Genomic DNA, 12,496 nt, shown 5'->3' on the forward strand with positions numbered 1-12,496 from the left:
GCGAGGCTATTGTATGAGCGGAATTCCTCGCCACCGCAGGGTGCCGGGCATTTGGTTAGCAGCTGTGACTGCAGCCTGCTACTGAGGTACGGACAAATCACCCCACTGGTGCTGAGCTCAGGGTGGTCTCATTAAAACAGATGCCACTCGGATACAAATTCACAGGCCCTTGGAATGCGAGGGGGGGAGTGGGGGAGACTTCGGGGTCATCTATTCCAACCACCCACACATTTGCAGCGAGGCCTGCAGGAACTAAATCACTCCCGCCCCAGCTTGAAAGAGCAGACGCGCCACACGTGTTCCCACATGCACATCCCCAGATGCTGTTCCATGTACACTGGAGCTTTATTTGGTTGCCGGGGAGGCTAGAGGGGAGAGAGCGCGGGGCCAGCTCAGTAGAGGTGCGTCCGGGTGTAGTTCATGATGGTCTGGAGCGCCAGCCAGGTCTCCTGGGCCGTGGGCACGATCTGGGAGGCCGGCAGCAGGAAGCCGTAGCGCCCGGTGTCGCGGAGCTCAAAGGTGAAGGAGTACTTGATGCCCTGGTTGTAGGCCCAGTCGATGGAACTTCCACTGGCTACGTCTGGGCAGGAACGGGCACGGGAGAGCAAAGGTCAGTCACTTGGAAATAGTTCATGGGCCAGGCGGATGGTCCGAAGGCCCGGAGCCCCTGCAGTGTTGTGGGGTCACCATCTACTCGGCGCCTGCTGTTGACCAAGCAGCCTGGCTTCCTCCCAAGGAACTCCCCAGAAGGCTCTCAGCCCAAGAGGCCCCCAGAGGGGGACCAGCAAGGGTTCTCCTCGCCCTGGGGATGCGGGAACGTTCCTGCCATTGCAAAAGCTCCCACTGAAAACCGCCTCCGCCCTCCAGGAGCCATTTTGGTCAAGCCTCCAGATGCTCCAGCTCCCCACTCGGGTCGCCAGGATTTGTCCCCTGGGGCCGTGGCCTGCGGGGGGGACTGCAAGGGCCAGAGTCAAAGCAAAACTTCCTTGTCTGTCTTTTCAGGAGAAACTGGGCCCAGATTTGCGGTGACCAAGCAGCTAGGAAGCTGCTTTCAAATGGGGGAGAGAGCAGGAAGGCGGCTGCGTATCAGAATTTAACTTGACGGCCTTGAAGAAAGCAAAGGCCTTAGACTTGGTGTTGACTCAGTCGCCAAAGAAGGCCTGGAGTCCAAAAGCAAGGCCAGCGCTGGGGAAGATTGTGACCCACCAGAACCTGGGCAGAGGGCAGGAAGGATGTGAGACGTGCACGCCCCCCACCTCCGTCCCTGTGCCCCGCTTTTCAGTGCCCCTGCCTCCGGTCAGCTGGCTAACTCGGTGCGTTCCCTCAGGGCCCCACGGATCTGCCTGCACCCCGCCTGCCTCCACAACTCTGTGTTCTCACTCGGCTGCAGCCTTGAGGGTCTCTGTGCCAGTACCACAGGGTAGGGCTTTTGTTCTAGAAAGTTCCTTCGTCTGGAAGCTCTTCCTCAGGTAGATAGCCTCTTGGCTTCCTCCCGTATTTCCTTCACCATTTGTCCAAATGTCACTCTCTCACTGAGGCCTTCCCTTACCCGCCCACTCCCACCCCCAGGATTCCTGTTCTAGTTTTCCTTTTACTCCCTAGCATATTGCACCATTTACACTTGGTCCTTGTCAGTCTCCCTGGCTAGAATGTAAGGCTCTGTGTGTGTGAGTGTGTGTTTTCAATCTGTGCTTATTTAATTCCCAAGCAGGTAAAACAAGGCCTCGTGGACAGTAGGTGCTCGACAAATACTTGTTGTGTAGCCATGTTTCTACCGCGGTCACCGCCTACGTAAGCTGGGGAAAGAGGAGGTGTGTTCTCTGATGGAAGGGCATTGCGGGGATGTTTTGAAGTTGAATTTCTGGGTGACCTATGAATGCCAGCAGAACTCTCCACCATCACTCTCCATGAAGCTGGACTTAACCCCAAGACAAGGGACAAGAGTTCTCAGAGGAGCGGACATGTTTGTGTGAAGGTGTTGAAGAAGGCAGAGGAGAGGCAGCACTGCCCGGGGAGCCCGCAGGTGTCAGCGGGGTCAGGAGCCGTTCTCCTTGCCCATGCCCCCAGATCTGAGCACCCAGGGCCACACACAGAGACCATGCACCCACTTACAAATTGCTTTGAAGATGCTGCCGTACTTGTACTTGGTCCCATACAGAGAGGCCAGGGCCGTCACGGCAGACTTGGCCAGCCCTTCCTGGAGAAAATGCCAAACGAAACCTGTCATGGCCAGCAACACCAAGCCCCAGGGCAGCCCGGGAACACGCACCCCACAGAAGCAGGTCCCCAGCAGAGAACACAGGGCCTGCTAAGACCTGCAAGGCCAGCTCCGGAGCTGGGATCCTCTGACCCTGCAGGGTGTCTGGCTGGCACTTTACGGCCCTTTGGTCACACTGTAGCTCCAAGTGTGAACTTGAGGTACAAGCTCAAAGTCTAGCCCCTCCTCTCAGCCTGCCACGTGACCAAAGTGACTCAACCCCTCGATGCCTCAGTTTCCCGGATGAAAAGTAAGGCAGGTGTGTCTTGCCAGTCTCCCCAAGCCCTCAGGGGCCCGGGGAGGAGCAGGGTGTCAGGCATGGGTAAGCCCTCGTGCCTTAAGCAGATCTGACGGATGAACCCCTGGGCCTGCCGCCCAAAGCTGCCTTGGGATCGAAGGGCGAGCGGGGGAGCGCACGTACCAGCTCAGCGTCGTCCGCGGCGGGGTCCTTTGTGTAGCCATAGGGATAGAGGAGGAGCTGGGAGTAGCTGTGGATGGAGATGTAGGCCTTGATGTTCCCGTGGCTCTTCACAAAGTCCACGATGGACTTGACCTCGGATTCGGAGTTGGCAAACTTGCCGTGGTAAGTCTCAGTGCAGGGGTTGCTGCTGGCTCCGGTCTCTGGGGAGGGGGGAGGGGGCAGTTGGCATTCCTTACAGTGGAGCAAAGTGTCCCTGCATGGAGTGGGGGGTGAGGTGGATGTAGGACGAAGGGAAGGCCAGAGGCCTTCTGTAACCTGGAGGCCACCTCTCCAGGCCGCGGGCAGAGATGAAGGGCCCGCCCAGGAGGGGAGACCCATTGCTGCAGTGAAGTGGCCACAGAGGGACGGCCTGACGGCCCCCAGGGAGGTTTCAGATCTCAGTTCCATTGAGAGGAACTTCCTCGTTACGACAAGGGACAAGGAAGCCACCTCCCTCCCTGAGCCTCACAGAGGGGCTGACCCCCACCCCCACCCCAACCCTCACCCCAAGCCCTTGCTGCTGGGGCAGGACAGGGAGGGGGGACAATAGGACAGCAGTGTAAGATGGCCTTCCCTGTTGTCCCATCCCTGCTCCCAGAGCACACTGGGCCTTACTCCCAAAGCCAGCATCCCAGTTCCGGTTGGGGTCCACCCCGACGCAGGAGGAGCCTGCCGTGAGGGATCGAGTCTTGCGCCACAAGCGGTTCTGAGGAAGGAATCAGACACTGGTCTGTCGCCATCACCGCGCTAGCCTGGGGCTCAGCACCGCCGGGAGCAGCGTGGGCTGGAGCGGCCTCAGTCAACGCAAAGCACCCTGATCCGGAGCTTGGGTGTGGACAAGGCGTGGGATCGGAAACCACTCTCAACTGGTTGTCAGGGGGAAGATGTATACTAGTAGAGGGGGCTCTTGGTTGAAGGAGAATGGAGGAGGAGACAGTGGGCGGCATATGGGCAGAAGTTTCTTCTGGGGGAAATGGAAAGGCATGAGGTGCCCACCCCATTCACATTTTGATTGGTAGCATGCTGCATCTGCCATAACCATGAAATAAAACCAGGAGGTAAGGTCTGGGGCAGTGGGTCTCCGCTGGGGACAATTTTGTGTCCCCCACCCCCACCCCCACAACTGGACATTTGGCAATGTTTGAAGTTGTCTTGGTGATCTCAACTAGGGAGTTGCTACCGGCTTCTCATGAGTACTCGTCAGGATTGCCAAACACTCAGCATGCCCAAAATGTCAAGGATGCCGAGACTGAGAACCCTGATCTCGGGACGGGGGCAGGTCTGTTTGCCCTTCCCTTGACTTCTGGAGGTTGAGAAGAGGGGTAAGTAACTTAGTCTCAGGACCCAGAGGCCCACCCTGCTTTCCCCAACAACAGGAGACGGCGTATACCTTCTTGTGGGTGAAGACAAAACCATCAGGATTGGTGACAATCTCTAGGAAAATGTCCATGCTGTCAAGAATGGCGGTCAAGCCCTGGTCATTGCCGTAGTCCTGTGTGATCTGGTGAGGGTGGGAAGGCAGAGAGGTGGAGTGGGGGCCAGGTCAGGCGTCTGCCATGCTAGACCAGCAGACACCCGCCCGCGGCCCCCCTCCGCGGTCACGCTTTCCGGGTGGGAAGGGGGGGCCAGTATTTCTATGGGCCTCGGACACCAGCGCTCCACTGGGCCAGAGCCCCCCTCCGCGCCCCAGGCTCACCTTCTTTGCAAACCAGATCCCGCTGGCCTGAGTGACCCACTCCCGGGAGTGGATGCCCGTGTCCATCCAGATGGCGGGGCGGTTGTGTCCGCCGGTGCTGAACTACAGGAGAAGAGCAGAGCGGTGGTCCGGCCGGGCCTGGTCTGCCCCCGGGGCCAGAGGCCAGCTGCTCTCTGGGTATCACAGGCTGAGACTCTGTTTGTGGGGCTATCACTCAGGGGGGGGGGGGGGGGGGAGAGGAGAGAAGGTGTGTGGCCTGGACAGAGACCCCCACAAAACTTGGCCTCCTGCCCTCAGCCCAAGCTTCCAGGCCCCACCCTGTTCCTCTCCACTGGAGATCACAAAACATTTGGCCGGGGTCACCCCCGGCAGGAGCTCGTTACCTTCAGCACGTAGATGGGACGGCCTTCGTAGGTTTTGCCGATCTCGAGCTTGCTGACAAGCTGTGGGTGCTCAGCCACCAGCATGTCCATGAAGCCATAGATCTGAGCCGGGACAGGAGGGAGGGCCGGCTTTAATGGCCTCCAGGCACCCGGACGCCTCCCTTCACCGCTCCATTAGCCGCCCAGCTGGGAGCCCTGCAGTGTGGAGCCCGGGGCCGCGTGAAGACAGGGCGGGTGCCACGCACACCCAGGCTCCGCCAGCCTGGCCGAGAGCTCGGTGCCTGTGGGCGCGGCCCAGAGGCCCCTCACCTCGTCCAGGTTGTGGTAGACGTTGTAGTTAAAGGTGTCGGTGGAGGCGGCCCGGGTCTTGAAGGCGGTCATCTGCTCCTCCTCCTCGTCCAGCAGCGTCTGCACGTCGTCGATCATGATCGTGTACTTGATGCCGTGGGCCTCCAGGAAGACCTTGACGGCCTGGAGGCTGGGGAAGGGCACTCGGAGGTCGATGGGGGAGCCAGGCTGGCCGGGGCCCCGCCAGAAGTCCAGCTGGAAGGACAGGAACCGGCACTGTCACGGCGGGCTGGGGAAGGGCCAGCCCGGGGAAGGGCGTTGGTGGCAGGATTGCCCATACAATCGGGGTGCTAGGGACAGAGGATGAAGGGAACCCCTGGACGCAGGACAAAGTCCAGTATGATCAGAGAAATGGCCCCGAAAGCAGAGTGGGGTGAGGACTTGGAGACAATACCAGGGAAGAGGGACTAGAATAGGGATCCCTCTTTGCTCAGGTGATCAAAGGCACTAAGATCCAGTAACCAGGGGTCTAATCATTTCCTAACAAGGATCAGTCCATGGCTCTTTCTAGAAGCTTGGGGGAGAGAGCCCGGGCTCCAGGGGTCGGTGAGGGCCGAGGGCGGGCCCAGGTGGAAAGCTCCGCTGTCCTCTGACCTGCAGATGCTCCAGCTCCTCCAGCTCCACCACCTTCTGCACCTGGGCTTTATTGGCAGCAGAGATTCGGAGCACCTGGTGCCTGGGCAGACAGAAGGGGAGGCTGAGGGTCTGTGAAGCCCCTCCAGCCGTGCACAGCCCCCGGTGGGAGAGGGGCGGCAGGTGCCCGGAAACCCAGGCTGGGCCTCAGTCCTCTGTGCTGCACAGGGGGAAGCACAAGGGGTCTAAGCCAGTGGTCAGTCGGCAAACTCATTGGCCAGCAGCGCCAAATACCCACAGCACAACGACTGAAATTTCTTTCAAGAGCCAAATTTTTTAAACTTCTTCTAACGCCACTTCTTCAAAATAGACTCGCCCAGGCCATGGTGTTTTGTGGAAGAGCCACACTCAAGGAGCCAAAGAACCGCATGTGGCTCGTGAGCCGCACTTTGCCTACCACTGGTCTAACAATAGACAGCCTGGGCTCCTGCGAACCTTTGGGACACTGCTGATGTCCCCAATCCCCACGTAGAGTCTCTGTCTCTCTCCAAAGCCAGCCAAGCCTCCTCCTGCCTCTTCTCCAGGAAAGTCCTCCTCAGAGCACAGGTATCCAGGGCTGGGGGCGGGGGGGGGGTTGACAGTCGGGCTCTTTCTCAGCCCTGGTCCCTGGTCGGCCTGCCTCCCAGAATGTGTCTGTCTGTCCATGTCCTCCAGACGGTGGTTGGAGGCCGAGTTCTCCCTGTCTCCCCTCTTACCCCACGAAGTCCTCTTTGCCCAGGACAGCCCCCAGCAGGAGACTCAAAACCAGCAGCCCCCTCATGATGCAGCCAGTTGGGAAGGTCAACTGAAATAGAGAGAAGATCCTGGGGCCTTTTAAACTCTCAGGTTTACTCCCTGTGCCCCAGAGCTGGCCCACCCCTGCACCTGGTGCTGTCCCACGGGGAGGGAGAGGTGGCGTTCCGGGCTCCGATACCTTCCTGATAAAGCGGCAGGGAACAGGGCAGCTGGAGAGATAAGCTGGGGCTCAGTCCCTTGACCATGAAGGGCCTGAAGGTCACTGGGGTAAGGCCCCAGTAAGGCCCCCCATCTGGAGCCCAGCTCGCCCACAGCCCACGGCACTGCAGCCCCCCAGCCCAGGCACCACCACTGGCCTGGGCAGCGGAGAAGGAGCCAGGACTTTGGAGGAGCCACACCAACTGGGGCCTCGTGTGACGTGTCCCCTGAGGCCAGCTAGTTTGTTCTTGTGACAGAGCAAGCGGGACGCTGTACCCCACCCAGTTGCCGTACCTGCTGCTGCTCACCATGTTGGCTTTGTCCAGGGCTCTCCCTACCCTGGGCATGGCACACCCCCTCTGGGGTACAGCCCCTTGAAGGGCACTTCCCAGCCCCACTCCTCTCAGCCTCGGGGGCCTGTGGGAGTCGGGCCACAGCTGGGGCAGGAGCCCCATTTTTGCCAGAGTTTCCCCCCGTCACCCCCACCACAGGGCGGTGGGAACAGGACGGCTGGATGGGAACTGTAAACAGATGTCATCGGAGCGGACAGTGCGGTGCTGGGAGCCAGGGCCAGGCGGTTGGGGCTGCACCGTGCCCGGGAGGCACTGGATCTCACAAAGGGGAACTCGCTCTGGCTCTGGACGCTGATCTCATCGCAGAGACACGTGAGGAAAATCCGCCCTGATCCGCATGCCTCCCCCCCACCACCACCACGCGCGCGCGCGCGCGCACACACACACACACACACACACACACAGTTCCCGCACCATCTGGGGGCCCTCGGTGTCAGAGCCTCCACGGTTGCCCGTCCTGGTTCCCATGTGCTCGCTCTGCCCCTCTGCCGCACCCCTACCTGCCGACCCTCCTGTGTGAGGCAGAGTGACCCATTCTGGTAGCCCACGGCCCCTTCCTGAACCCGGACGATGGAACACTCCCCAGGTGCCGTGCCTCCTGAGGACTGTTCCGCGCCGCAGCCTCGGGGCCTGGGCAAGGCCCGCTTCCTCCTGAAGCTTCCTCCAGCTCCTTTCTCCCTTTCTCCCGTACTCACCTGCCCCTTCTCTGAAGTCACATCCCTTTGTCCGGTCCTTCTTCTGGCCCAGGCGCTGTGCTCCACGGTGGGATGGTGCCCAAGACCCCTGGTCCCTGATCTCAGGGAGCTCAGGGCCCAGCCGGGAAGACAAATAACCAATCCTCAGGTCCTCCAAGAAGCTGCCATCAGCACAAGACTAGGCAGGCCAGAGATTCATGGGGAGAAATGCCACGAAGGATAACAAAGGTGGGGTCAGAAGGCAGGAGAACCTTCACCAGATGTGGGTCTGACACCTGGGAACGAAGGGGGAAGGATGAGACCATGACAGCCAGGCTGTTGTGTGATCTGTGAGCCAACCTTGTCATCGGCGAGTCCTGCATTCCCTCAGGAAGGCCGGCCCTAGTGCCCGAGCTACACTGTCGCCAGCTGGGAACAGCCATGGTGGAAAGCATGCCCGCGTGTCCTCTCGGTGGTCAGGCAGACGTGTACCCTGCTGACTGGTTTCTGATCTCAGAGAGCTCACGGGTCTGATGGGAAAGTGGCCAACTAACATGCTGGTAAGACAGGTCTGACAAGAAGCTGTTGCCAAAACAGAATCAAACACAAAAGAGACTTTCGGGAGATGCTCCCCTGGCTGCGGGAGACCTGGGATGTGGCATGAGAAGCACCAGGAGGGCTTCGGACTCAGCACTACGGGTCCTCAGGAGGGTCCCAGGGAGACTTTACCGAGAAGGGGACATTCCATCTGCGTCTTCGCGACAGGATTTTGCCGGGAAGAGAAAGGGTGCTTATCACACGAACTCACACTGACTCCTCCTTCGTTGCTGCTGGAGTGTTGTTTCTATCTCCAGGCAGACTCTACATGTGCTCGGATGAGGACCCGTCTTACCTGGTCCTCATGGTCTCACCTCAGCGCCCGGCAGTCTTCCCAAACTTCCCAATCTGCCCCCACCAGGAAAGAAGGCTTGTGGAAGCCTTCTTGGGTCTGCATTGTTTAAAAAATATATATTTTTCTATGTCTACATCTATAGCTGCCCTATAATTCTGACTCTGTTTTGGGTGTTGGCTAATGCTCAGGCCTTTTCCAGAAAAGACAAGCCCAAGGGGAAAGGGGGGAGGGGTGAAAAGGGCACAGCCTCCAGCAAGAGGGCCTCTTGCAGCCCCCCGCCAGCCTTCTAAGGTATCCAAGAGCCATGGAATCTATTTTCCTGCAAAGTTGGGAAAGATTAACGCGATGCTGTAAGCAAATTAGGGCCTGCACTAGCCAGAAGCTGAGGAACGGGGTCCCAGGTGGGGTGGAGACCAGCCTAACGCCCCAAGTGTTTGCAAAGCACCTCAGGAAGCTGAACATGGCCTCTTGGTGAAGACAGGTTTGCTAGAAGGGGAGCTGGGGCGGAGGGCCACAGCTCTGCCTTCCCATTCCCTGGGCTCGTCTCACCTGGGTCCAAAGCAAGGCGGGGATGGAGGCTGAACGCTGGGGGAACAGGCAGAGAACCAAGACCTCTGAGCACGAGGCAGAAACCACCAGGCTGGCATCTAGATTCCAGGACCAGGTGGCCAGGCAAGTGCCTGAATGCAAACAGACAAAGGCCTGATGGAGGCCCGCGGACTGGTGTTCACAGGGCCCCTCCCTGCTTCCTGGCTGAACAAACCCAGATTGTGTGCAGCCATCACCCCTCAGGGAAGTCACCCCATTCCCAGCTCAGGGACTGAGCCCAAGAGCAGGCAAGTGATTGGTTTAGGAATGGGCATGTGACCCAGTGTTGCCAATGAGATGTGGGGGGAGGCCAGCAAAGAAGTTTCTAGAAAACACTTCTTCGCTCTTGAAAAAGACGCACCTTTCTGTGCATATTGTCCTTTTTACTAATTGGGGTTTCTGTTGTTTTTGGGAAAAAGCACTCCTGCCCTCGCGGGTTTGGCTCAGTGGAGAGAGTGTGAGTCAGCCTCCAGGTCCTGGTTCAATTCTGGTCAAGGGCACGTACCTTGGTTGCAGGCTCCTCCCTGGCCCAGGCCTTGGTGGGGGCTCGTGCAGGAGGCAAGCAATCGATATGTGTAATGTTTCTCTTGTCTTGCCCTCTCTCTTCCACTCTCCCTAAAAAAATCAATGGGAAAATATCCTTGGGTGAGGAAATAATTAATTAATTTATTAAAATGAAAAGCATTCCAAATGATGTACTTATTACGCTTTTAAGGGCTTGTACTGTCAGAAGACAATCCAATTTTCAGCCTAGGGAACCTTTATGCCACATGGGAAAGGGCAGACACAGTCCCTCACCCTCCCAGCAAAACGCCTCTGTCCATGCACCACCTGGACAAGCACCCACGACAGCCCTGTGGCCAGAGAATGCCCAAACGTGGCAAGCAGAGGCCCCAAGACACTGCTCAGAGACCCTCAAACCAAAACCTGGGGGACAGGCTGCCGAAGAGGCAGAAGAGCCAGTTCCCCGGGTCCATCTGAGGGAGATCCTCGCAGAGCCCACAGGTGGGTGGTGAGAATGGCTGGACCCCGGAAAGGGGAGACTTCAGCTGTCTCCCTGTGGCCAGCGTGTTTACGGCTGTAGGTGGCACGTTTGTGTGTATGGGAAGAGAAGCCGATGAGAGTTTAGGGCCGCCAAGAGGTGGACGGTCACAGACCCCCCCCCGCTCCCCCTGCAGTGTCCTCCTCCTCCTCCTCCTGGTAACAGCGCCTCCACTTCCCTTACTCAGAGGCCGTGTGGTTCCGGACCGGCCCACCCTCACCCACCCCAGCTCTAGGAATGAGCCAACAAATTCCTTTCTTTCTCAAGCATTTCCAAGTTGGTTTTCTGTCCCCTGTGACTGAAAAAATGCACAGCAACACAAAGATATTCTCCAGCTTCCGCAGGGAGGAAAGGAAACGGGATGCCTTCGAAAGGAGATTGCCACACACCCCCGCTCTGATTCCGAGCAGGGCCCTGCACACGAACCCTGGGCCTCCGTTCCTCGGCGATGGAGGGAGCAGGCGGGCGTCAGGACCTCCGTGGTGCTTTCCAGCGGTGACACTGGTGCTAGGGCGTTTGTGTTTCGGATCACAGCTGCGGGGACCGCTCGGGGCAGGGCAGAGGGCCTCCCAGGCGTGCGTGGAGACCGGGATGCGGCCTCAGGGGCCCCGCGGCCGATGTGGAGGATCAGTGCTCCCAGGGCAGTGCCGGCTAAGAGGGGCCCCATCCTGCCGAGGCTCAGTGAGGGGTCTGGAGCTTGGAGTGCCTGGCAGGCTGGGAGGAGGAGGTTCCGAGGGGGTCCTCTGAGTTGTGTTTTCATAACTGACGGCCCAGAGCCTATGGCTGGTTATCTTTGAAGCCGCAGGACTGTCGTTTAAAGTGGCCAGTGGTGCTTGTCGCCAGAGGGCCCAGAAGGTCTCTGGAGGAAGAGCCACCTGAAGACAGAGGTACTCCAGGGGGTCTTTGGGGGACGTCAAGTCGCAGCCCAAATCCCAGAACAGAGATTTGGAAGAGAGGAACTCAGCAGGAGTGGCCACGGAGGAAAAGGGGAGATGGGTCGGGGAGGTTTGCTTCTCACTTTGCCTGAGAGACAGAGAGAGCGAGAGCGAGAGCAAGAGCGAGAGCGAGCGAGAGAGAGAGAGAGAGAGAGAGAGAGAGGGGGGGGGGGGAGGGTCGTTCCTGGACTTGGGGGCGGGGGCAGAGTGGGCTGCCCTGGGATCGGGGAGCAGGCCGGGGGTCCAGGGAAGCGAGCACCGTAGGGAGGGCGTGCCTCACCAGAGGACAGGACCCAACTCCAGCGCCAGCGTGCAGGGCCAGGGTTTTATTTTCGCCACCGCCTTTCCCTCTGAGTTCCCAGGGACAATTCTGAGAAAACGTTACCCTGTGGTCTCAGCTGTGCTTTGGGGAGTTGGGGGAGGTGAGCTGAGAGGCAGGAGGGCGGACGGAGAGCCACAGAGCTTAGCGGAGCTAGTTAGGGGAGAGCAGGAGGTCAACTCCAGACCTCAGGGGCGGCAGGGGGAGGCCAGACAAGCCAAAAACCGGATCTGCAAGCATGTCCTCGCCCCCAGGGATTGTCCCAAGTCCTCAGGGAAGGAGAACCTCCAAAAGCTGCTCCTCTGGACACCACCCCCTCCCAAAAAGACAATTATTTGTGCACGCACCTATAAATATGCACATGCACACACGAGCACACACACACACGCACGCACACGCACATGCATGCACACTCACACTCGGTTGTGGTGTGGCCTCACCAGTCTGGGGAGCACTGACAGGCCCATTGGGGGGATTCTCTCTCAGCTCACAGTAAATGGCTGCCTGGGCTTCCTTAGGTTTCTACAAAACATATATTTCTAAAAAGAAAGAAGCTTTTTTAAATTAAACGTTTTTGGTAAAGTCATTTTCTCTCCGGCTTTGTCTGGGGCCGGCAGAGGGGAGACAGACAGGCGGGGCGCCCCTCGCGGGCCTCCCGGAGCCGGCCCGGGCCCAGGCCCGCCGCCCGCACACAGGCCCTTCACATTCCAGCCCGCCGCCGTTTGTTTTTCTAAGGAGGCAGTAACCGCAGCACATTCACCGCGGCTCTTTACGGCTTTCCATATGTATAATCGCTCTTTCTCTCTCCGGTTTTTCCAGTGTTTTTTTTTCCTTTAAGTAAATGCTCATAAATTTCACTGGCGAAAAGGATGAAAAAACATACCTAAAAGGAGCGGTTTGTTGGGGGGGGGGGGGGGGGGGGGAACACACGGAGCTGGATGCAGAGAAACGGCACTCCTGTTCCGCATTATATACCTCAGAAA

The 12,496-nt window shown here is 58.8% G+C and overlaps 1 protein-coding gene across 1 annotated transcript; it reads right to left on the bottom strand.

The window, feature by feature from the left end:
• Window positions 1–326: 326 nt before the first annotated feature.
• Window positions 327–6,619, bottom strand: CPA1 (carboxypeptidase A1). The gene is made up of 10 exons (XM_084897229.1): window positions 6,473–6,619; window positions 5,739–5,820; window positions 5,106–5,339; window positions 4,797–4,898; window positions 4,414–4,515; window positions 4,108–4,218; window positions 3,333–3,423; window positions 2,679–2,878; window positions 2,113–2,197; window positions 327–580 (listed from the first exon to the last, which is right to left on the bottom strand). The coding sequence occupies exons 1-10, from the start codon at window positions 6,535–6,537 to the stop codon at window positions 393–395; spliced, it is 1,260 nt and encodes a 419-aa protein (XP_084753355.1). The 5' UTR covers window positions 6,538–6,619; the 3' UTR covers window positions 327–392.
• Window positions 6,620–12,496: the final 5,877 nt, after the last annotated feature.

This window comes from Pipistrellus hanaki, assembly GCF_964339955.1.
Source record: "Pipistrellus hanaki genome assembly, chromosome: 10".
NCBI classification, from domain to species: Eukaryota; Metazoa; Chordata; class Mammalia; order Chiroptera; family Vespertilionidae; genus Pipistrellus; species Pipistrellus hanaki.

Bases quoted from the DNA above. Each gene is read 5' to 3' on its own strand.
- CPA1 (XM_084897229.1), bottom strand. From the start codon at position 6,537: ATGAGGGGGCTGCTGGTTTTGAGTCTCCTGCTGGGGGCTGTCCTGGGC. The intron at 2,879-3,332 runs GTAAGGCCCAGT...CCCCCTCCCCAG, and splicing joins CTGGGATGCTGGCTTTGGGA to AGACCGGAGCCAGCAGCAAC. The intron at 581-2,112 runs GTAAGTGGGTGC...GTTCCTGCCCAG, and splicing joins CAGCATCTTCAAAGCAATTT to ACGTAGCCAGTGGAAGTTCC.